The sequence below is a fragment of the Mobula hypostoma genome, chromosome 18 (assembly GCF_963921235.1).
Source record: "Mobula hypostoma chromosome 18, sMobHyp1.1, whole genome shotgun sequence".
In the NCBI taxonomy this organism is placed as follows: domain Eukaryota; kingdom Metazoa; phylum Chordata; class Chondrichthyes; order Myliobatiformes; family Myliobatidae; genus Mobula; species Mobula hypostoma.
This window is the reverse complement of record NC_086114.1, coordinates 67644805-67670194: the sequence shown is the minus strand read 5'-3', so window position 1 is coordinate 67670194 and position 25390 is coordinate 67644805. Positions and strand designations below refer to the sequence as shown.

At 51.7% G+C, this 25390-nt stretch overlaps 1 protein-coding gene across 1 annotated transcript; it reads left to right on the top strand.

The window, feature by feature from the left end:
- LOC134358134 (sorting nexin-24-like) lies at nucleotides 1–25266 on the top strand. The gene is made up of 8 exons (XM_063070120.1): nucleotides 1–122; nucleotides 974–1223; nucleotides 3336–3419; nucleotides 13443–13547; nucleotides 15108–15199; nucleotides 21960–21992; nucleotides 22486–22544; nucleotides 24996–25266. Exons 1-8 carry the CDS (start codon nucleotides 1–3, stop codon nucleotides 25121–25123), a joined length of 873 nt encoding a protein of 290 aa, XP_062926190.1. The 3' UTR covers nucleotides 25124–25266.
- Nucleotides 25267–25390: the final 124 nt, after the last annotated feature.

The following is a 25390-nucleotide window of genomic DNA, read 5'->3' as shown; positions in this document are numbered from 1 at the left end:
ATGTTGAAGCGGTCAGAATCCGGCGTGAGCCAAGGGCGATTCAGCGCTGGTCGAGGCCTGGCGCTGGTTTCGCTCCTCAAGTCCTTCCGCAACAGCAGGTTTAAATTACAGGGGGATCGCATGTAAGACCGTAAAACAAAGGAGCAGAATTAGGCCATTCAGCCCATCGAGTCTGCTCCCCCATTTCATTATAGCTGATTTATTTTCCCTCTCAATTCCATTCTCCTGCTTTGTCCCCGTAACCTGTGATGCGCTGACTAACCAAGAACCTAGCAACCTCCGCGTTAAATATACAGTACTCAAAGACTTGGTCTCCGCAGCCGTCCGTGGCGATGAGCTCCACAGATTCACCACCGTCTGGCTAAGGTTTCTATTCTAAAAGGACGCTCCTATCTTCTGCAGCAGTGACCCACTCCTGTCCACATCCACCCTACCTAGACCCTCACTGCTCTGAACTCCAGTGGGTGCAGTCATACATCGCTCCTCGTGCGTTATCCAGCATCTGAGTGGCTGCACCGAACTCGGCAGTAAATCAGTCCCGTGCGGGTTCTCAGCCCGGCCCCGGCCCCCCTCTCGGACACCGGAGCCTCTCCCCACAGCTGCAGCACCCCATTCACCCCAGCACCGGGCGCAACATCTCAAATATACCCCCGTATTCCGGGAATCACCCGATCGTGGACAACTGCCATTCTATCAAGGTTGATATTTTACCCTCTCATCCCCATTCCCCTGCCTTCTCCCTGTAACCTTTGACACCCTGATTAATTAAGAAAAACTATCGATCTCCGCTTTAAATAGACCCAAAGAGTTGACCGCCACAGCTATTTGTGGCGATGAATTGCACAGATTCGCCAGCCGCTGGTTAAAGTAATTCCAGGAAAAGACAGGTGGAGGGCGCAAATTGCGCTTTGGGGTCTCTCGATCATCAGTAAAGTGCCTGCCACTAACCCGGTCGGGTCACCCCCGGCTGTAGCACCGTGTCCGGCTTTACTCTGACTGTACAGTATCAGGGACCGGCTTTGTCCGGGGCGTGTCTCAGGCAGGAGAGGACTGGTATCGACCTCGGGGGCGTGTCCGGGACCAGGGACGCGTTTGGGAGCAGTCCGGCTCCGGGGCTGCGCTCCTCGGCGGCACTTGGTGAACTGCGGGGACCTAAGATGATTGCGGTTCGGATCCCGTGGGTCGGTCAGGAGGTAGCGGGAGACTCGGACAAGCTGCACACGGTGAGTGGGGATTGCACGGGTTCTGGAGGCGGCTCCCGGAGCGGTCCAGGTGAGAGTCGACCCGCGACAGAACCCGGTCGCAGTCCCGGTCCCGGACAGCTGGAGAATGGCGAGTGTGGGACCGTCTGTCAGTGAGCCTGGCTCCGTTTACACCGTCCACTGCTCCGACACCAGGAACGAGTGGAGTTTTCCTGTGCCTTTCGCTGTCTGCACGCCGACATCGTCCTATCGTGGATCTTCCCTTCGTCCTGACCGAGCACCCCGAACACCCAGCATCGTCTCAGCGACCTGAAACCCTGAAACAGTTTAACCCTCTCCCTCACTAACACGGATACTGTACATGCCCACCCCCACCCCCGCGCAGCGTTGACTCTTCATAGAGCGTGCCCCCCCCCAACCAACAGGAGTTCATAGCATTTCTGCCCTTTGTCGCTCCCCCTGCATCCCGACAGTCTACCCTCTGTGCCGGAGACCAGATCCCTTCAAAGTCCTGGGTTGGAGGACCCGACACATGCCACCACCGCTCCTCCTACCCCGTCCCTCTTCCTCCTTCCCCCTCCCCCTCCCCTTCCTCCCCTCTCACCTTCCCGTCTCCCCCCCCCCAAGCATCCCCTCTCCCCCTCTCCCTCTCCGCTCCCACCCTCCCTTTCTCCCCGATGGGTTTCACTTCCATCTCCTGGGACCCTGAGAGATCAGGAGACCCACTCAGCACAGGCTGAGAGTCAAATTTATCCGCTCTGTGCGGACCTCGGCGGCGATGATCCTGTACTCCCCACCTGATCAAAGTACAAAGCAAATTTATTATCAAAGTAGGTATATGTCACCATATACAATCCTGAGATTCACTTTCTTGTGGGCATTTACGTGAAATAAAGGAATAGAATAGAATTTATGAAATACTATAGATAGCAATGACTAACAAACAATGTGCAAAATAAATACATTGTGCAAATAACTAAAAACGTAAAAAGTACTGAGGACATGAGTTGTAGAGACATTGTAAGTGAGCCTGTAGATTGTGGAATCTGTTCAGGGTTGAGGTGACTGGAGTTATCCACACTGGTTCAGGAGCCTGATGGTTGAGGGCGAACCTGGTGGTGTGGGTCCTGAGGGTCCTGTACCTTCTTCCTGATGGCTGAGGGGTAATAACTGTTCCTGAACCTGGTGGTATGGAACCTGATAGTTGAAACGTAATAACTGTTCCTGAACCTGGTGGTATGGGACCTGATAGTTGAAACGTAATAACTGTTCCTGAACCTGGTGGTGTAGATCCTGAGGGTCCTGTACCTTCTTCCTGATGGTTGAAACGTAATAACTGTTCCTGAACCTGGTGGTGTAGGTCCTGAGGCTCCTGTACCTTCTTCCTGATGGCTGAGGGGTAATAACTGTTCCTGAACCTGGTGGTGTAGGTCCTGAGGCTCCTGTACCTTCTTCCTGATGGTTGAAACGTAATAACTGTTCCTGAACCTGGCGGTGTAGGTCCTGAGGCTCCTGTACCTTCTTCCTGATGGTTGAAACGTAATAACTGTTCCTGAACCTGGTGGTGTAGGTCCTGAGGCTCCTGTACCTTCTTCCTGATGGTTGAAACGTAATAACTGTTCCTGAACCTGGTGGTGTAGGTCCTGAGGCTCCCATACCTTCTTTCTGATGGTTGAAACGTAATAACTGTTCCTGAACCTGGTGGTGTAGGTCCTGAGGCTCCTGTACCTTCTTCCTGATGGTTGAAACGTAATAACTGTTCCTGAACCTGGTGGTGTAGGTCCTGAGGCTCCCATACCTTCTTTCTGATGGTTGAAACGTAATAACTGTTCCTGAACCTGGTGGTGTAGGTCCTGAGGGTCCCATACCTTCTTCCTGATGGCTGAGGGGTAATAACTGTTCCTGAACCTGGTGGTGTAGGTCCTGAGGCTCCTGTACCTTCTTCCTGATGGTGGCTCAGATGTGAATAGGATGCAGCTGTCGGGCAGAAGAGCTTTTTTTCTGTACTGTCTAACTGCGAATGAAGGTTAGACAGGGATCGGCAATGGCTAGGTGGGCCAGGAGGGGGATGATGAGTCATCATGGGTCAGCGACGGGATTAGGGTCATGACCTCTCACATTTTGTTGCTGCAGGTCTTCCGGGTGGAGGTTGTGACCAATGGGAGGAAACACTCGGTGGACCGGAGGCACCGTGACTTTCAAGCTCTGCACAAGAAGGTGAGTCCATCATCCTGTGATCCGTAACGTGCCTCCAATCCCACATCACACTTTAGGAGTGTGTGATGGGACTGTGTGTAGAGAGTTTCACTCTGTGTCTGTCCCCGGCAGTGTGTGATGGACAGTTTGGAGGGAGATTCACTCAGTATCTGACCCCAGGAGTGTGTGATGTGACGGTGTGTAGAGAGCTTCATTCTGTGTCTGACCCCGGGAGTGTGTGATGTGACGGTGTGGAAGGAGTTTCACTCAGTGTCTGACCCCAGGAGTGTGTGATGGGACTGTGTGTAGAGAGCTTCACTCAGTGTCTGACCCCAGGAGTGTGTGATGGGACTGTGTGTAGAGAGCTTCACTCAGTGTCTGACCCCAGGAGTGTGTGATGGGACTGTGTGTAGAGAGCTTCACTCAGTGTCTGACCCCAGGAGTGTGTGATGGGACGTTGTGGAGGGAGTTTCACTCAGTGTCCGACCCCAGGAGTGTGTGATGGGACGTTGTGGAGGGAGTTTCACTCAGTGTCTGACCCCGGGAGTGTGTGATGGACAGTGTGTAGAGAGCTTCACTCAGTGTCTGACCCCAGGAGTGTGTGATGTGACGGTGTGTAGAGAGCTTCACTCTGTGTCTGACCCCGGGAGTGTGTGATGGGACTGTGTGTAGAGAGCTTCACTCAGTGTCTGACCCCAGGAGTGTGTAATGTGACGGTGTGGAAGGAGTTTCACTCAGTGTCTGACCCCAGGAGTGTGTGATGGGACTGTGTGTAGAGAGCTTCACTCAGTGTCTGACCCCAGGAGTGTGTGATGGGACTGTGTGTAGAGAGCTTCACTCAGTGTCTGACCCCGGGAGTGTGTGATGGGACGGTGTGGATGGAGATTCGCTCTGTGTCTGACCCCAGGAGTGTGTGATGGGACGTTGTGGAGGGAGTTTCACTCAGTGTCCGACCCCAGGAGTGTGTGATGGGACGTTGTGGAGGGAGTTTCACTCAGTGTCTGACCCCGGGAGTGTGTGATGGACAGTGTGTAGAGAGCTTCACTCAGTGTCTGACCCCAGGAGTGTGTGATGTGACGGTGTGTAGAGAGCTTCACTCTGTGTCTGACCCCGGGAGTGTGTGATGGGACTGTGTGTAGAGAGCTTCACTCAGTGTCTGACCCCAGGAGTGTGTGATGTGACGGTGTGGAAGGAGTTTCACTCAGTGTCTGACCCCAGGAGTGTGTGATGGGACTGTGTGTAGAGAGCTTCACTCAGTGTCTGACCCCAGGAGTGTGTGATGGGACTGTGTGTAGAGAGCTTCACTCAGTGTCTGACCCCGGGAGTGTGTGATGGGACGGTGTGGATGGAGATTCGCTCTGTGTCTGACCCCAGGAGTGTGTGATGGGACGGTGTGGATGGAGATTCGCTCAGTGTCTGACCCCAGGAGTGTGTGATGGGACGTTGTGGAGGGAGTTTCACTCAGTGTCCGACCCCAGGAGTGTGTGATGGGACGTTGTGGAGGGAGTTTCACTCAGTGTCTGACCCCGGGAGTGTGTGATGGACAGTGTGTAGAGAGCTTCACTCAGTGTCTGACCCCAGGAGTGTGTGATGGACAGTGTGTAGAGAGCTTCACTCAGTGTCTGACCCCGGCAGTGTGTGATGGACAGTTTGGAGGGAGATTCACTCAGTGTCTGACCCCGGGAGTGTGTGATGGGACTGTGTGTAGAGAGCTTCACTCAGTGTCTGACCCCGGCAGTGTGTGATGGACAGTTTGGAGGGAGATTCACTCAGTGTCTGACCCCGGCAGTGTGTGATGGACAGTTTGGAGGGAGATTCACTCAGTGTCTGACCCCGGGAGTGTGTGATGGACAGTGTGTAGAGAGCTTCACTCAGTGTCTGACCCCGGCAGTGTGTGATGGACAGTTTGGAGGGAGATTCACTCAGTGTCTGACCCCGGGAGTGTGTGATGGGACTGTGTGTAGAGAGCTTCACTCAGTGTCTGACCCCAGGAGTGTGTGATGGACAGTGTGTAGAGAGCTTCACTCAGTGTCTGACCCCAGGAGTGTGTGATGGACAGTTTGGAGGGAGATTCACTCAGTGTCTGACCCCGGGAGTGTGTGATGGGACTGTGTGTAGAGAGCTTCACTCAGTGTCTGACCCCGGCAGTGTGTGATGGACAGTTTGGAGGGAGATTCACTCAGTGTCTGACCCCGGGAGTGTGTGATGGGACTGTGTGTGGAGAGCTTCACTCAGTGTCTGACCCCGGGAGTGTGTGATGGACAGTGTGTAGAGAGCTTCACTCAGTGTCTGACCCCGGCAGTGTGTGATGGACAGTTTGGAGGGAGATTCACTCAGTGTCTGACCCCGGCAGTGTGTGATGGACAGTTTGGAGGGAGATTCACTCAGTGTCTGACCCCGGGAGTGTGTGATGGGACTGTGTGTAGAGAGCTTCACTCAGTGTCTGACCCCAGGAGTGTGTGATGGGACCGTGTGGAGGGAGCTTAGTTCTGTGTCTGACCTCTATCCCTGCCTGGGGTTGTATTTAAAATGAAGGCATTTCATTCCCACTGACTGTCTGCACACTGTCAGGGTGGGAACCCCATGCGTGATGACATTTTGGAAGTGCTTTTCCAGCCAGCTGAGTTGTCTGTACACTCAGACCAGAGTGGCCCACCCGGATGTAGTTGGCATCGTGAGCGGGACTTGGTGATGGGCAGGGAATGTCTGGAAATTGAGGACTAATTGCAGCCCTGTGATATAACTGCACTCATATTACAGGTTCACTTGAGTGCAGAGACCGACATTAAACTGAAGCATATGACTGGTGACCTCGTGACCCTGCACTACCCCGTGACACACACACAGTCCAGTGTGAACTGGCTGCCCATATAACAGCTGAGCCACCGGCACACTGAGGGATTACTTTGTTTATTTAGAGATTCAGTAGGATAAAGGGTCTCCTGGCTCTTTCAGTTGCACCACCCAGAGACGCCCAATAACCCCGACTTAACCCTCACCTAATCATGGAGCAATTTACAATGAACAATTAACCTACCTGCTATATATTTGGACTGTGGGAGGAAACCAGAGCACCTTGAGAAACCCACGCATTCCGAGGGGAAGGTGTACAGAGACCTCTTGTAGATGGCGGCATATTTGAACTCTGAACTGCATAATGCTCAAAGCTTTAATAGCGTTGCACAAATCCCATACATGAATGACAGGAGGATGGCTAGAATGAGGATAGGAACAATCAGGGATAAAAGAGGAAACATCTCGAGTCACAGGAGATCAGCGACGCCTTTAATGAAGATGCCTTTCAGTGTTCACCAGTGAGAGGTACCTCAATGCATATAAGGGCAGTATAGGACAGATTAACGTCATGGTAAGAAAGAGGCAGTGTTAGGAGCTTCTGAAAAGCATTCGGATAGATAAGCCCTCAGGGCCAGACAGAATGTGCCCTAGGTTGCTATAGGAAATGAGGTTAGAGATTGTTGGGGGCATTGAAGATGATCTTTGCTTCCTCCCTGGTCACAGAAGTACCAGAGGATTAGAGATTGACAAATGTCGTTCTGTTTTTCATGAAAGTTCAAGTTCAAGTTTAATTGTCACTCAACTATACACGGATGCCCATGAATACAGCCAACCAGAACAGTGTTATGCCGAGGCCAAGGTATAAAACACACTACCAACAGTCATACACAGTACAAGGCTCATCTAGCACATATAACATGGCAAGTGCAACACAGTCAACCACAAAACAGCTTGTCTTCTGCTGAGTGAACACTGGGGGGCAGCACTGACTCCAGCAATCCGGTGGATACCACACTGCCTTTCGGCATTCCATTGGAGCACCCGACTCTGGTGCCACTCTGGGTGGTTTCAGAACAGCTTGAGTGCTAATCCTCACTATGACTGACGCCATGCAGCTCCCCCGATGTCTGCTGCCGCTGTTCACCAATATGCCGATGAATTGGACTTGCTGAATTTCACACAACCAATGTCCAACAAGGTCTTGTGATCACAAGAAAAGCAACTAAGATTTCCAAAAATGTTTCAATTCAGAACACGACCAAAACATATGTGTCAATGTAGCTGTCTCGGTTTTACATCTATCACACTGACTACCATCTTTAGGAAACATTTTAGACAGTCTCCCCTTTGTCAAATAGTAACGATGTACAATTTTAAATTGAATTAGAGAGTGACTGGCACAAATCGAAGAAGAGTTAACCAACTTCAAAATCCGCAACCAATCCTCTGTTATCAAAGTCATGTTAAACTCTCTTTCCCAATCTTGCTTAATCTTAAATGAAGGCTAATTGTACTGTTGTAACAGTAAATTATAAATTTTCCCAATAAAACCTTTCACTAAAAGGTTCATTTTTAAAATAATGTCTAACAGGTCAGAATGCTGTATATATGGAAAATTACTTAAATATTCTTGTAAGAAATGTCTGACCTGAAGATATTGCAAGAAATGTGAGTACAAAACAGAGTATTTTGGAAATATTTTTGGAAATCTATTTTCTCTACAATTTCTAAAGCTTTAAAAATTAATTTACAACCTAATAAATTGACAGTTTTGTTTGGTGTAATTCCTCAATATATTCATGGTATTTGTATATCAGACCAACATGTGATTGCATTTGTTACATTATTGGCCAGAAGGGCTATTTTATTGAAATGGAAAGATGGTTCTCTCAGGTGATGCTATGTCTTAGTGTGGAGAAAATCAGAAGTCGAACTTTTGATCCTCGATTTGACTTTGAGAAAAGGTGGGGTTCATTTGCCCGCTACTATCACCTGATTTGAGTTAATTTAGATGGTTTCCTTCTGATTCTTGTTTAAATAGATTTGAGTTGGCGGATTGATGTTTTTTCTTTTATGGAAGCTTGCATGGCCTATAGCTCCAGGGTTGTGCTCCCAATGGTTTCTCTTTTTGGTTTTTTTTTGTTAGCAGGGTTTTTTTGTTTTAGTTAGTAGGGGTTCTTGTTTTTCTTAAGAAATATTCTTAACACTTTATTTTTTCTTCTTATTATTGATATATTGTTTAGCTTTGTTAATCAGTTATTTGGAAATTTAATTCCTCATTGTACATACTGACATGTTGACTTGATTACCTTAATGTATTTTTTTGATGATCTTTGATAATAATAAAAAAGATTTTAAAAATGAAATGAAAAGCGACTGAGGCAATCACCCGCTGTTCCAATAAGGATAACCCTGGGAATTATAGACCAGTGAGAGGATTCTTACATAGTGGATTTCTGAGTATTTGGAGAAGCATAGTCTGATCAGGGATAGTCAGTATGCTTTGTGAGGGGTAGGTCATGCCTCTCGAATCAGATAAAGAAGCAATAAAACTTTTGAGGAATGCAGAGGGTGGTTGTAGATGGAGTGTATTCTGTCCAGCTTAGTGACTAATAGGGTTCAAGCAGAGATCTGTTCTGGAACCCCCGCCCTTTGTGACTTTTATAAACGAATCGGATGAGTTGGAGGTACGTTTGCAGATGACGTGAAGGTTTTTGGTGGTGCAGAGTGTAGAAGGTTGTCGTGGGTTACAACAGGACATTGACAAGATGCAGTTCAACCCAGAAAAGTATGAAGTGATGCACTTTGGAAGGTTGAATTTGATGACAGATACAGGGTTAATGATGAGATTCTTACCAGTGTGGAGGAACAGAGTGACAGATACAGGGTTAATGATGAGATTCTTACCAGTGTGGAGGAACAGAGTGACAGATACAGGGTTAATGATGAGATTCTTACCAGTGTGGAGGAACAGAGGGCTCTTGGGGTCCACGTCTATAGATCCCTTAAAGCTACTACTCAAGTTGATATGGCTACCTTCCTAACCCAGTGAGAGGACGGGGGGATTGCAGAGGGGGGAATGGCAAACACGGGTGGTGGGGCAGTGAGCTTTGGCATGCCATCTCTTCACCACCTCACCCAGTGACATGATCACATGAACTATCTTACAGGCTGTGAGGGTGACGGGGGGCAGGGAGCCAATGATCACATGAACTATCTTACAGGCTGTGAGGGTGACGGGGCAGATGGGAGCCAATGATCACATGAACTATCTTACAGGCTGTGAGGGTGATAGGGGGCAGGGAGCCAATGATCACATGAACTATCTTACAGGCTGTGAGGATGATAGGGGGCAGGGAGCCAATGATCACATGAACTATCTTACAGGCTGTGAGGGTGACGGGGCAGACGGGAGCCAAGGATCACATGAACTATCTTACAGGCTGTGAGGGTGACGGGGCAGATGGGAGCCAATGATCACATGAACTATCTTACAGGCTGTGAGGGTGAGAGGGGGCAGGGAGCCAATGATCACATGAACTATCTTACAGGCTGTGAGGGTGACGGTAGATGGGAGCCAATGATCACGTGAACTATCTTACAGGCTGTGAGGGTGACGGGGCAGACGGGAGCCAAGGATCACATGAACTATCTTACAGGCTGTGAGGGTGACGGGGCAGATGGGAGCCAATGATCACATGAACTATCTTACAGGCTGTGAGGGTGATAGGGGGCAGGGAGCCAATGGTCACATGAACTATCTTACAGGCTGTGAGGGTGATAGGGGGCAGGGAGCCAATGATCACATGAACTATCTTACAGGCTGTGAGGGTGATAGGGGGCAGTGAGCCAATGATCACATGAACTATCTTACAGGCTGTGAGGGTGACGGTAGATGGGAGCCAATGATCATGTGAACTATCTTACAGGCTGTGAGGGTGACGGGGGACAGGGAGCCAATGATCACATGAACTATCTTACAGGCTGTGAGGGTGACGGGGGGCAGGGAGCCAATGATCACGTGAACTATCTTACAGGCTGTGAGGGTGACGGGGCAGATGGGAGCCAATGATCACATGAACTATCTTACAGGCTGTGAGTGTGACGGGGCAGATGGGAGCCAATGATCACTTGAACTATCTTACAGGCTGTAAGGGTGATAGGGGGCAGGGAGCCAATGATCACGTGAACTATCTTACAGGCTGTGAGGGTGATAGGGGGCAGGGAGCCAATGATCATGTGAACTATCTTACAGGCTGTGAGGGTGACGGGGGTCAGGGAGCCAATGATCACTTGAACTATCTTACAGGCTGTGAGGGTGACGGGGCAGATGGGAGCCAATGATCACATGAACTACCTTACAGGCTGTGAGGGTCATGGGGGGCAGGGAGCCAATGATCACGTGAACTATCTTACAGGCTGTGAGGGTGACGGGGGTCAGGGAGCCAATGATCACTTGAACTATCTTACAGGCTGTGAGGGTGACGGGGCAGATGGGAGCCAATGATCACATGAACTATCTTACAGGCTGTGAGGGTGATGGGGGGCAAGGAGCCAATGATCACGTGAACTATCTTACAGGCTGTGAGGGTGACGGGGCAGACGGGAGCCAATGATTACATGAACTATCTTACAGGCTGTGAGGGTGACGGGGCAGACGGGAGCCAATGATCACATGAACTATCTTACAGGCTGTGAGGGTGATGGGGGGCAGGGAGCCAATGATCATGTGAACTATCTTACAGGCTGTGAGGGTGATAGGGGGCAGGGAGCCAATGATCACATGAACTATCTTACAGGCTGTGAGGATGATAGGGGGCAGGGAGCCAATGATCACATGAACTATCTTACAGGCTGTGAGGCTGACGGGGCAGACGGGAGCCAATGATCACATGAACTATCTTACAGGCTGTGAGGGTGACGGGGCAGACGGGAGCCAATGATCACATGAACTATCTTACAGGCTGTGAGGGTGACGGGGGGCAGGGAGCCAATGATCACATGAACTATCTTACAGGCTGTGAGGGTGATGGGGGGCAGGGAGCCAATGATCACGTGAACTATCTTACAGGCTGTGAGGGTGATAGGGGGCAGGGAGCCAATGATCACATGAACTATCTTACAGGCTGTGAGGATGATAGGGGGCAGGGAGCCAATGATCACATGAACTATCTTACAGGCTGTGAGGGTGACGGGGCAGACGGGAGCCAATGATCACATGAACTATCTTACAGGCTGTGAGGGTGACGGGGCAGATGGGAGCCAATGATCACATGAACTATCTTACAGGCTGTGAGGGTGACGGGGGGCAGGGAGCCAATGGTCATGTGAACTATCTTACAGGCTGTGAGGATGATAGGGGGCAGGGAGCCAATGATCATGTGAACTATCTTACAGGCTGTGAGGGTGACGGGGGGCAGGGAGCCAATGATCACATGAACTATCTTACAGGCTGTGAGGGTGACGGGGCAGATGGGAGCCAATGATCACATGAACTATCTTACAGGCTGTGAGGATGATAGGGGGCAGGGAGCCAATGATCATGTGAACTATCTTACAGGCTGTGAGGGTGACGGGGGGCAGGGAGCCAATGATCACATGAACTATCTTACAGGCTGTGAGGGTGACGGGGCAGATGGGAGCCAATGATCACATGAACTATCTTACAGGCTGTGAGGGTGACGGGGCAGATGGGAGCCAATGATCACATGAACTATCTTACAGGCTGTGAGGGTGATAGGGGGCAGTGAGCCAATGATCACATGAACTATCTTACAGGCTGTGAGGGTGACGGGGCAGACGGGAGCCAATGATCACATGAACTATCTTACAGGCTGTGAGGGTGATAGGGGGCAGGGAGCCAATGATCACATGAACTATCTTACAGGCTGTGAGGGTGACGGGGCAGATGGGAGCCAATGATCACATGAACTATCTTACAGGCTGTGAGGGTGACGGGGCAGATGGGAGCCAATGATCACATGAACTATCTTACAGGCTGTGAGGGTGACGGGGCAGACGGGAGCCAATGATCACATGAACTATCTTACAGGCTGTGAGGGTGATAGGGGGCAGGGAGCCAATGATCACGTGAACTATCTTACAGGCTGTGAGGGTGACGGGGCAGACGGGAGCCAATGATCACATGAACTATCTTACAGGCTGTGAGGGTGACGGGGCAGATGGGAGCCAATGATCACATGAACTATCTTACAGGCTGTGAGGGTGATAGGGGGCAGGGAGCCAATGATCACATGAACTATCTTACAGGCTGTGAGGGTGATGGGGGGCAGGGAGCCAATGGTCACGTGAACTATCTTACAGGCTGTGAGGATGATAGGGGGCAGGGAGCCAATGATCATGTGAACTATCTTACAGGCTGTGAGGGTGACGGGGCAGATGGGAGCCAATGATCACATGAACTATTTTACAGGCTGTGAGGGTGACGGGGGGCAGGGAGCCAATGATCACATGAACTATTTTACAGGCTGTGTGGGTGACGGGGCAGACGGGAGCCAATGATCACGTGAACTATCTTACAGGCTGTGTGGGTGACGGGGCAGATGGGAGCCAATGATCATGTGAACTATCTTACCGGCTGTGAGGGTGACGGGGCAGATGGGAGCCAATGCTCACGTGAACTATCTTACAGGCTGTGAGGGTGACGGGGCAGACGGGAGCCAATGATCACATGAACTATCTTACAGGCTGTGAGGGTGACGGGGCAGATGGGAGCCAATGATCACATGAACTATCTTACAGGCTGTGAGGGTGATAGGGGGCAGGGAGCCAATGATCACATGAACTATCTTACAGGCTGTGAGGGTGATGGGGGGCAGGGAGCCAATGGTCACGTGAACTATCTTACAGGCTGTGAGGATGATAGGGGGCAGGGAGCCAATGATCATGTGAACTATCTTACAGGCTGTGAGGGTGACGGGGCAGATGGGAGCCAATGATCACGTGAACTATCTTACCGGCTGTTAGGGTGACGGGGCAGATGGGAGCCAATGCTCACGTGAACTATCTTACCGGCTGTGAGGGTGACGGGGCAGGGAGCCAATGCCCTCTGACTCCCCTCGGCTCAGTGTCACTACCATCCTCAAGGCTCTCAGCCTTCTTGGGCAGTGCGCTATGACTTAATGAGCCACAGCCCCTTGTGGGGAGGAGAAGGGGAGAGGCAGGGGACTGTTGGGAGGGTGGTGGGGTGGGGTAAGATCCAGGTTAATCCTCATTCCTTTCCAACAGCTGAAGAAGACGATGAAGCCTCCAGACCTGCCGCCGAGGCGAGGATTGAATCGTGGACCCAGGGCTTTGGAACAGAGGAGGAGTGGTCTTGAGGTCTATCTGCAGGTGGGGATGGGGTGTCTCTGGGCATACCCAATGGTGGCGTGCAACGTTACTGAGAGTCCCTACCTCTCGGTGGGGGTAGGGAGTCATTCAGTGGAAAGAGGCATTGTTGTGGGAGGAGTGTGGAAGTAGTTTATCAAATAAAATGGAGGTGGGGGGTTCTTATTGGAGGTCTCCAGACACAAGGTTCCTCCCCTCCCTCTTTTCACCAGGGACACGGGGTGGGGAGTGTTGGGAGGGTGTTGTGTAACTGCTGGTCACAGACTCTGGAGGAGCCTGTGTGCCTGGTGTGTACCATGTGTACAGGTGTGTGAAAGGTCATAGGAGCAGAATGAGACCATTGGGCCCATCGAGTCTGCCTGCTGTTCCATAGCTGATTTATTATCACTCTTAACTCCATTCTCTTTCCTCCTCCCTGTAACCTTCGACACCTAATCAAACTCCGCTTTAAACATGCCCCATGACCTGGCCTACACAACTGCCTGCGGCAACAAGTTCCACAGATTTGTCACTTTCTGGTTTAAGAAATTCCTCCTCCTCTCTGTTCTAGGTGGACATCCCTCTATTCTGAGGCTGTTCCCTCTGGTCTGTGACTCACCCACTTTAGAAACATCCTCTTCACATACCCTCTATCTCGGCCTTTCAGTATTTGATTGAATGAGATCCTCCCACCCCCGTCCATTCTTCTAAGCTCCAGTGAGTACAGGCCCAAAGCTATCAACTGTCCCTTTCATTCCCAGAATTATTCTCTTGAACCTCCTCTGAGCCCTCTCCAATACCAGCACATCCTTTCTTAGATAAGGGGGCCAAAACTGATCACAGCCTCAAGTGAGATCTAAGCAATGTCTTACAAAGCCTTAGCATTACATCCTTCTTTTTATATTCTAGTCCTCTCGAAGTGAATGTTAACATTGCGTCTGCCTTCCTCAACCTGCAAGTTAACCTTTAGGGATCCGGCACGAGGACTCCCAAGTGCAGACCCTGGAGCAGTTCCTCAGCTTCTTGTCACTCTCCTGCCCCCACACCCCTGATCTCCAGTCACCTGGGTGGGATCAGGGGAATCTCCTGGCTGGTCTCCATTCAGTCACCGGCTGTGGGCTGTCAGGGGTCCCAGCCAAGACAATTGTCTGCATCCCCACTGCTGAGGGTATCTGTGCCTACGTGTCCCTGCTGTGTCTCTGGAACCAGTGGGCAATGCAGGGGCCCTGGTGGTCCTGGTCCAACTCGGGGAAGTGTGGATAACGTGAGGGGAGAGTGAAGAGATCTTGGGGATGAAGTGGAGTGAGGGGTGGGCAAGAGGCAGGAGGCTGTGGCTGTTTGAGTGATGGAGCCTGACTCTGCCTCAACACTAAAGTCTCCCTCTTTTGTTCCCCTCCTCCCTCACACCTCCTTCTCCTACCCCACCCCTCCCTGTCACCCATTCCTTCTCCTTTCCCCACCCCTACTGCCTTCCCACCCCCTCCTTCCTCTACTTCACTCCTCGCTTCCATTCCTCCCCCCTGCACCTTCACCCTTCACTAGTTTACCCATCCCCACCCTCACTCATTCCTCTCATCACAATAGACCCTCTGCAGCAATCAGCTGGTTTCCCAGGAGATCCTCGACTTCCTCAACATCAAACACATCCCGTCTGGGAAGCCCCCACGCTGCTATAGGTGAGACAGCACTTAACCTCCACCCCTGTACGCTGCCCGGTCTGTGTGTGGGGGTGGTCAGTGTAAATGTCAGGTTGTTCACTGGCGAGGAGACCTGCGTTCTGAGCTGGGACTGGTTACTGGAAGGGAGGGAGGATATGGGAGGTCGTGTGTGGTAGTTGGGAAGGTGGAACAAGTCCAGAATGAGAGAGTGGAACATGCACAGAGCCTTGTGAAGGGGCTTCTGCTCACATTCTGTAACACCTCAGAGGGTCCATGGGAGCAGGGATGACAGAGAGATCTCAGGGGGTTCAGGGACAGGGATGACAGAGAGATCTCAGGGTTCAGGGACAGGGATGACAGAGAGATCTCAGGGAGACAGGAAAAGGGATGACAGAGAGATCTCAGGGAGACAGGAACAGGGATGACAGAGAGATCTCAGGGTTCAGGGACAGGGATGACAGAGAGATCTCAGGGAGACAGGAACAGGGATGACAGAGAGATCTCAGGGTTCAGGGACAGGGATGACAGAGAGATCTCAGGGGGTTTAGGGACAGGGATGACAGAGAGATCTCAGGGTTCAGGGACAGGGATGACAGAGAGATCTCAGGGAGACAGGAACAGGGATGACAGAGAGATCTCAGGGTTCAGGGACAGGGATGACAGAGAGATCTCAGGGAGACAGGAACAGGGATGATGAAGAGATCTCAGGGTTCAGGGACAGGGATGACAGAGAGATCTCAGGGGGTTCAGGGACAGGGATGACAGAGAGATCTCAGGGGTTTCAGGGACAGGGATGACAGAGAGATCTCAGGGGGTTCAGGGACAGGGATGACAGAGAGATCTCAGGGGGTTCAGGGACAGGGATGACAGAGAGATCTCAGGGAGACAGGAACAGGGATGACAGAGAGATTTCAGGGAGACAGGAACAGGGATGACAGAGAGATCTCAGGGAGACAGGAACAGGGATGATGAAGAGATCTCAGGGTTCAGGGACGGGGATGACAGAGAGATCTCAGGGACACAGGAACAGGGATGACAGAGAGATCTCAGGGATGACAGTGAGATCTCAGGGTTCAGGGACAGGGATGAAAGAGAGAGATCTCAGGGAGACAGGAACAGGGATGACAGTGAGATCTCAGGGAGACACGAACAGGGATGACAGAGAGATCTCAGGGAGACAGGAACAGGGATGACAGTGAGATCTCAGGGAGACACGAACAGGGATGACAGAGAGATCTCAGGGAGACACAAACAGGGATGACAGTGAGATCTCAGGGAGACAGGAACGGGGATGATGGTGAGATCTCAGGGTTCAGGGACAGGGATGACAGAGAGATCTCAGGGAGACAGGAACAGGGATGACAGAGATCTCAGGGAGACAGGAACAGGGATGACAGAGAGATCTCAGGGATGACAGTGAGATCTCAGGGTTCAGGGACAGGGATGACAGAGAGATCTCAGGGAGACAAGAACAGGGATGACAGAGAGATCTCAGAGTTCAGGGACAGGGATGATAGAGAGATCTCAGGGAGACATGAACAGGGATGACAGAGAGATCTCAGGGAGACACGAACAGGGATGACAGAGAGATCTCAGGGAGACACGAACAGGGATGACAGTGAGATCTCAGGGAGACAGGAACGGGGATGATGGTGAGATCTCAGGGAGACACGAACAGGGATGACAGTGAGATCTCAGGGAGACATGAACAGGGATGACAGAGAGATCTCAGGGTTCAGGAACAGGGATGACAGTGAGATCTCAGGGAGACACGAACAGGGATGACAGAGAGATCTCAGGGAGACACGAACAGGGATGACAGAGAGATCTCAGGGAGACAGGAACAGGGATGACAGAGAGATCTCAGGGTTCAGGAACAGGGATGACAGAGAGATCTCATGGAGACACGAACAGGGATGACAGTGAGATCTCAGGGAGACAGGAACAGGGATGACAGAGAGATCTCAGGGATGACAGTGAGATCTCAGGGTTCAGGGACAGGGATGAAAGAGAGAGATCTCAGGGAGACAGGAACAGGGATGACAGTGAGATCTCAGGGAGACACGAACAGGGATGACAGAGAGATCTCAGGGAGACAGGAACAGGGATGACAGTGAGATCTCAGGGAGACACGAACAGGGATGACAGAGAGATCTCAGGGAGACACAAACAGGGATGACAGTGAGATCTCAGGGAGACAGGAACGGGGATGATGGTGAGATCTCAGGGTTCAGGGACAGGGATGACAGAGAGATCTCAGGGAGACAGGAACAGGGATGACAGAGATCTCAGGGAGACAGGAACAGGGATGACAGAGAGATCTCAGGGATGACAGTGAGATCTCAGGGTTCAGGGACAGGGATGACAGAGAGATCTCAGGGAGACAAGAACAGGGATGACAGAGAGATCTCAGAGTTCAGGGACAGGGATGATAGAGAGATCTCAGGGAGACAGGAACAGGGATGACAGAGAGATCTCAGGGAGACAGGAACAGGGATGACAGAGAGATCTCAGGGAGACACGAACAGGGATGACAGAGAGATCTCAGGGAGACACGAACAGGGATGACAGTGAGATCTCAGGGAGACAGGAACGGGGATGATGGTGAGATCTCAGGGAGACACGAACAGGGATGACAGTGAGATCTCAGGGAGACACGAACAGGGATGACAGAGAGATCTCAGGGTTCAGGAACAGGGATGACAGTGAGATCTCAGGGAGACACGAACAGGGATGACAGAGAGATCTCAGGGTTCAGGAACAGGGATGCCAGAGAGATCTCAGGGAGACAGGAACAGGGATGACAGAGAGATTTCAGGGTTCAGGAACAGGGATGACAGAGAGATCTCATGGAGACAGGAACAGGGATGACAGTGAGATCTCAGGGAGACAGGAACAGGGATGACAGAGAGATCTCAGGGATGACAGTGAGATCTCAGGGTTCAGGGACAGGGATGAAAGAGAGAGATCTCAGGGAGACACGAACAGGGATGACAGAGAGATCTCAGGGAGACAGGAACAGGGATGACAGTGAGATCTCAGGGAGACAGGAACAGGGATGACAGAGAGATCTCAGAGTTCAGGGACAGGGATGACAGAGAGATCTCAGGGAGACACGAACAGGGATGACAGAGAGATCTCAGGGAGACAGGAACAGGGATGACAGTGAGATCTCAGGGAGACACGAACAGGGATGACAGAGAGATCTCAGGGAGACAGGAACAGGGATGACAGTGAGATCTCAGGGAGACAGGAACAGGGATGACAGAGAGATCTCAGAGTTCAGGGACAGGGATGACAGAGAGATCTCAGGGAGACGCGAACAGGGATGACAGAGAGATCTCAGGGAGACACAAACAGGGATGACAGTGAGATCTCAGGGAGACAGGAACGGGGATGATGGTGAGATCTCAGGGTTCAGGGACAGGGATGACAGAGAGATCTCAGGGAGACAGGAACAGGGATGACAGAGATCTCAGGGAGACAGGAACAGGGATGACAGAGAGATCTCAGGGATGACAGTGAGATCTCAGGGTTCAGGGACAGGGATGACAGAGAGATCTCAGGGAGACAAGAACAGGGATGACAGAGAGATCTCAGAGTTCAGGGACAGGGATGACAGAGAGATCTCAGGGAGACAGGAACAGGGATGATAGAGAGATCTCAGGGAGACATGAACAGGGATGACAGAGAGATCTCAGAGTTCAGGAACAGGGATGACAGAGAGATCTCAGGGAGACACGAACAGGGATGACAGAGAGATCTCAGGGAGACACGAACAGGGATGACAGTGAGATCTCAGGGAGACAGGAACGGGGATGATGGTGAGATCTCAGGGAGACACGAACAGGGATGACAGTGAGATCTCAGGGAGACACGAACAGGGATGACAGAGAGATCTCAGGGTTCAGGAACAGGGATGACAGAGAGATCTCAGGGAGACAGGAACAGGGATGACAGAGAGATCTCAGGGTTCAGGAACAGGGATGACAGAGAGATCTCAGGGAGACAGGAACAGGGATGACAGAGAGATCTCAGGGTTCAGGAACAGGGATGACAGAGAGATCTCATGGAGACACGAACAGGGATGACAGTGAGATCTCAGGGAGACAGGAACAGGGATGACAGAGAGATCTCAGGGATGACAGTGAGATCTCAGGGTTCAGGGACAGGGATGAAAGAGAGAGATCTCAGGGAGACAGGAACAGGGATGACAGTGAGATCTCAGGGAGACACGAACAGGGATGACAGAGAGATCTCAGGGAGACAGGAACAGGGATGACAGTGAGATCTCAGGGAGACACGAACAGGGATGACAGAGAGATCTCAGGGAGACACAAACAGGGATGACAGTGAGATCTCAGGGAGACAGGAACGGGGATGATGGTGAGATCTCAGGGTTCAGGGACAGGGATGACAGAGAGATCTCAGGGAGACAGGAACAGGGATGACAGAGATCTCAGGGAGACAGGAACAGGGATGACAGAGAGATCTCAGGGATGACAGTGAGATCTCAGGGTTCAGGGACAGGGATGACAGAGAGATCTCAGGGAGACAAGAACAGGGATGACAGAGAGATCTCAGAGTTCAGGGACAGGGATGATAGAGAGATCTCAGGGAGACAGGAACAGGGATGACAGAGAGATCTCAGGGAGACAGGAACAGGGATGACAGAGAGATCTCAGGGAGACACGAACAGGGATGACAGAGAGATCTCAGGGAGACACGAACAGGGATGACAGTGAGATCTCAGGGAGACAGGAACGGGGATGATGGTGAGATCTCAGGGAGACACGAACAGGGATGACAGTGAGATCTCAGGGAGACACGAACAGGGATGACAGAGAGATCTCAGGGTTCAGGAACAGGGATGACAGTGAGATCTCAGGGAGACACGAACAGGGATGACAGAGAGATCTCAGGGTTCAGGAACAGGGATGCCAGAGAGATCTCAGGGAGACAGGAACAGGGATGACAGAGAGATTTCAGGGTTCAGGAACAGGGATGACAGAGAGATCTCATGGAGACAGGAACAGGGATGACAGTGAGATCTCAGGGAGACAGGAACAGGGATGACAGAGAGATCTCAGGGATGACAGTGAGATCTCAGGGTTCAGGGACAGGGATGAAAGAGAGAGATCTCAGGGAGACACGAACAGGGATGACAGAGAGATCTCAGGGAGACACGAACAGGGATGACAGTGAGATCTCAGGGAGACACGAACAGGGATGACAGAGAGATCTCAGGGAGACAGGAACAGGGATGACAGTGAGATCTCAGGGAGACAGGAACAGGGAGGACAGAGAGATCTCAGAGTTCAGGGACAGGGATGACAGAGAGATCTCAGGGAGACACGAACAGGGATGACAGAGAGATCTCAGGGAGACACAAACAGGGATGACAGTGAGATCTCAGGGAGACAGGAACGGGGATGATGGTGAGATCTCAGGGTTCAGGGACAGGGATGACAGAGAGATCTCAGGGAGACAGGAACAGGGATGACAGAGATCTCAGGGAGACAGGAACAGGGATGACAGAGAGATCTCAGGGATGACAGTGAGATCTCAGGGTTCAGGGACAGGGATGACAGAGAGATCTCAGGGAGACAAGAACAGGGATGACAGAGAGATCTCAGAGTTCAGGGACAGGGATGACAGAGAGATCTCAGGGAGACAGGAACAGGGATGATAGAGAGATCTCAGGGAGACATGAACAGGGATGACAGAGAGATCTCAGAGTTCAGGAACAGGGATGACAGAGTGATCTCAGGGAGACACGAACAGGGATGACAGAGAGATCTCAGGGAGACACGAACAGGGATGACAGTGAGATCTCAGGGAGACAGGAACGGGGATGATGGTGAGATCTCAGGGAGACACGAACAGGGATGACAGTGAGATCTCAGGGAGACACGAACAGGGATGACAGAGAGATCTCAGGGTTCAGGAACAGGGATGACAGAGAGATCTCAGGGAGACAGGAACAGGGATGACAGAGAGATCTCAGGGTTCAGGAACAGGGATGACAGTGAGATCTCAGGGTGACACGAACAGGGATGACAGAGAGATCTCAGGGAGACACGAACAGGGATGACAGTGAGATCTCAGGGAGACAGGAACGGGGATGATAGTGAGATCTCAGGGAGACATGAACAGGGATGACAGAGAGATCTCAGGGAGACAGGAACAGGGATGACAGTGAGATCTCAGGGAGACACGAACAGGGATGACAGAGAGATCTCAGGGTGACACGAACAGGGATGACAGAGAGATCTCAGGGAGACAAGAATAGTAATGACAGTGAGATCTCAGGGAGACAGGAACGGGGATGATGGTGAGATCTCAGGGAGACATGAACAGGGATGACAGAGAGATCTCAGGGAGACAGGAACAGGGATGACAGTGAGATCTCAGGGAGACACGAACAGGGATGACAGAGAGATCTCAGGGTTCAGGAACAGGGATGACAGTGAGATCTCAGGGTGACACGAACAGGGATGACAGAGAGATCTCAGGGAGACAAGAATAGGGATGACAGTGAGATCTCAGGGAGACAGGAACGGGGATGATGGTGAGATCTCAGGGAGACACGAACAGGGATGACAGTGAGATCTCAGGGATGACAGAGAGCTCAGGGAGACAAGAACAGGGATGATGGTGAGATCTCAGGGAGACGGGAACTGGGATGATAGTGAGATCTCAGAGTTCAGGAACAGGGATGATGGTGAGATCTCAGGGATGATGATGTGATCTCAGCTGCTGTCATTGTTGGTTCTAGTGCCCTGCAAGAGTCGGAGTTACGAAGCAACAGGTGAGTAGTTACACTGCATTGTCCGCTTCTTGGGTATCTCCCTGACACCAGTGCCTTCTCCCACTGTGTCATCCCCTCAGATTCACATTGACCAAATCCAGTCTCGTGTTCCAAAATTATTTAGAAATACGGTGCAGAACAGGAACTTCTGCTGCATCCAGCAATTCCCCAATTTAACACCCACCTAATCACAGGGCAACTTACTAACCTACTAACCAGTTGGTCTTGGGACCAGGGAGAATTCCGGAAGAAAGCATGAGATCACTGGGAGAAAGTACAATTCCTTAGTGGCCGTTGGAATGTTATTCCTAACTCTTAATGCCCTGAGGTATGTTTACCGCTACATTATCATGGCACCTCAAACTTCTCCAGACACACCCATGCTGTTTTGCCTCGCACCCTCACCTAGTGAGTGGGAGGGGGAGGGCGTCTCACAATAACACCCTCCCACACCTTGGTGGAGTCTGACACTGGGCCCCATTTCTGCTTTCAGGTTTTGCCGCCAGGTGGTCACCTTCACCAAGGATTCCTTCGGCCTGTCTACGGACACAGGTGAGGGATGTGGTGGGGCGGGGAGCTGGAGAGAGTGGCAGACATGGAAGTAGTCAGGGAGAAGCAGTGAAGGGTGGGGACAGACATGGAGGGGTTTGGGGGGTGGGAAGCTCTGGTTCCACCTCAGCAGGTGGGTATTGATTTAACCAAGTCCATCAACCCAACTGGGCATAGGCTGGCAGCAGCTCCCCAGAGTCCTCTGTCCTGGTCCAATTAGGTTGATTGGACCTGTGGCTTCCACTTTCACCACACAACTTCATGCCTAATAAGCGAAGATCCCTCCTCTACCAGGGAAGAGGGTTTTGGAGCTTTCGTTGGAATTTTTGTAGTGTTGTGGTTTCTAGCCCATGTCCAATCCTTTCCAGCTGCGCTTGGGACCGTTCATGGCAGAGTTCAGCAGGATGGGGTTTACACCAGCAGTGTCCCACAAGTGGGAGTCTGGGGAAGGGCCAGACACATCTCAAGGCAACACTCACAACACGCTGGAGGAACTCAGCAGGTTGGGCAGCATCCGTGGAAAAAATTGGTCGATGTTTCAGGCCAAAACCCTTCGTCAGGACTGTAGAGGGAAGGGGCAGAGACCCTATAAAGAAGGTGGGGGGAGGGTGGGAAGGAGAAGGCTGGTAGGTTCAGTTGAAAAACCAGTAAAGGGAAAGATAAAGGGGTGGGGGAGGGGAGGCAGGGAGGTGATAGGCAGGCAGGGTGAAGAAGGAATAGGGGAAAACACAATGGGTAGTAGAAGGAGGCAGAACCATGAGGGAGGTGATAGGCAGCTGGGGGAGGGGGCAGAGTGACATAGGGATAGGGGAAGGGAGGGGGAGAGAATTACCATAAGCTGGAGAATTCTATGTTCATACCAAGGGGCTGGAGACTACCTAGACGGTATATGAGGTGTTGCTCCTCCAACCTGAGTTTAGCCTCATCATGGCAGTAGAGGAGGCCATGTATGGACATATCTGAATGGGAGTGGGAAGCAGTGTTGAAGTGGGTGGCTACTGGGAGATCCTGTCTGTTTTGGCGGATGGAGCGGAGGTGCTTGACGAAGCGGTCCCCCAATCTGCGTCGGGTTTCACCGATGTAGAGGAGGCCGCACCGGATGCAATAGATGACCCCAATAGACTCACAAGTGAAGTGTTGCCTCACCCGGAAGGACTGTTAGGGGCCCTGAATGGTGGCAAGAGAGGAGGTGTAGCACTTGCGCTTACAGGGATAAGTGCCGGGTGGGAGATCTGTGGGGAGGGGTGTGTGGACCAGGGAGTCGCGGAGGGACCGATCGCTGTGGAAAGTGGAGAGGGGTGGAGAGGGAAAGATGTGCTTAGTGGTGGGGTCCTGTTGAATATGGTGGAAGTTGCGGAGGATAATGTGTTGGATCCGGAGGCTGGTGGGGTTGTAGGTGAGGACAAGGGGAACTCTGTCCCTGTTGTGGTGGCGGGAGGATGGGGTGAGGGCCGAAGTGCGGGAAATGGAGGAGATGCGGGTGAGGGCATCATTGATAACAGCAGAAGGGAAACCACGATCCTTAAAGAAAGAGGACATTTGAGATGTCCTGGAATGGAAAACTTCATCCTTGGAGCAGATGTGGAGGAGACAGAGGAACTGGGAACAGGGAATGGCATTTTTGCATGTGGCGGGGTGGGAAGAGGTATAGTTGAGGTAGTTATGAGAGTCAGTGGGCTTGTAGAAGATGTCAGTGGACAGTCTGTCTCCAGAGATGGAGACTGAGAGATCAAAAAAGGGGAGAGGTGTCTGAGATAGACCAAGTGAATTTGATGGCTGGGTGGAAGTTAGAAGCAAAGTCGATGAAATTGACGAGCTCAGCATGGGTGCAGGAAGTAGCACCAATGTGGTCCTCAATGTACCGAAGGAAAAGTTGGGGAGCAGTACCAGGATAGGTTTGGAGCACAGACTGTTCCACATAACCAACGAAGAGGCAGGCATAGCTCAAGGTTGAGAGTCTAAGGAGGCAGCAGATGTGTCCCGGAGAGGTACCAGAATTACACCCTCCCTCCCCCCCGGGGTGGAGAGGAGGTTGAACTGAGCCACTCATTCTGGGTGGGGTTGTAGGGGAAGTTGTCTCAGCTGAACTCCACCACGGGCGATCCCAAACCCAGCCGCAAAATGAGGAGGGCTGGGCAGAGCATCAGCAACCCCATCCCGTAAAAACCCAGAGCTACAGAAACGGCAAAGACCATATTACTGGAGAGGAAGAGCTTCGCCTCAATGACTTATGAAGTTGAGTGGTGCCCAGGACAGAGGACTCTGGTAAGCTGCTGTCAGCCGCCTACGTGGATAGGAGGGGGAATGGAGGCTACAGGTCAATGGGACAAGGTCGATACATTGGCCAGATCTGTGCTGTAGTCTTCTATGACACTAGGGGTGAGGGGATTAAAATACACTGGGAGATGACCCCAGGCTCTCTGATCTGCCTCACTCTTTGCTCTTGGTTTTCAGATACGCTGCCGAATGTGGTGGTGGTGGGCGTTCTGCAAGGACTGTATGTGACCGAGCCCCTCTCTGAGCTGTGGCCCAACCCCAGCCCTGCTGACAATGATAGTCTCCCACTGCCAAACATTGCCTGAGGCTAGCACCAGCACGATCCCACAAACCCATCATCACAGTGTCTGTCCTCCACTGGGCTGGGAGGTGGTTATGAGGGAGCAGGTGGGGATGGAGGAGGAGAATGGAATGATGTGGTGCTGATATTGCAGTAACCCTGCTATAATGGGTGTGTAGGGGAACAGGTGTGTGTGTGTCACGGTAGAGGAATGAGATGGGAGAGGTGGGGTTAGTAGGAAGGTTGGTATAATAATTATGCTGTAAACCCTCACCCACACAGTTCCCAGGTC

Coding starts and splice junctions, on each gene's coding strand:
- LOC134358134 (XM_063070120.1), top strand. CDS start 1: ATGTTGAAGCGGTCAGAATCCGGCGTGAGCCAAGGGCGATTCAGCGCT. Junction 3,420..13,442: donor TTCAAGCTCTGCACAAGAAG/GTGAGTCCATCA, acceptor CCTTTCCAACAG/CTGAAGAAGACGATGAAGCC. Junction 15,200..21,959: donor AAGCCCCCACGCTGCTATAG/GTGAGACAGCAC, acceptor TGTTGGTTCTAG/TGCCCTGCAAGAGTCGGAGT.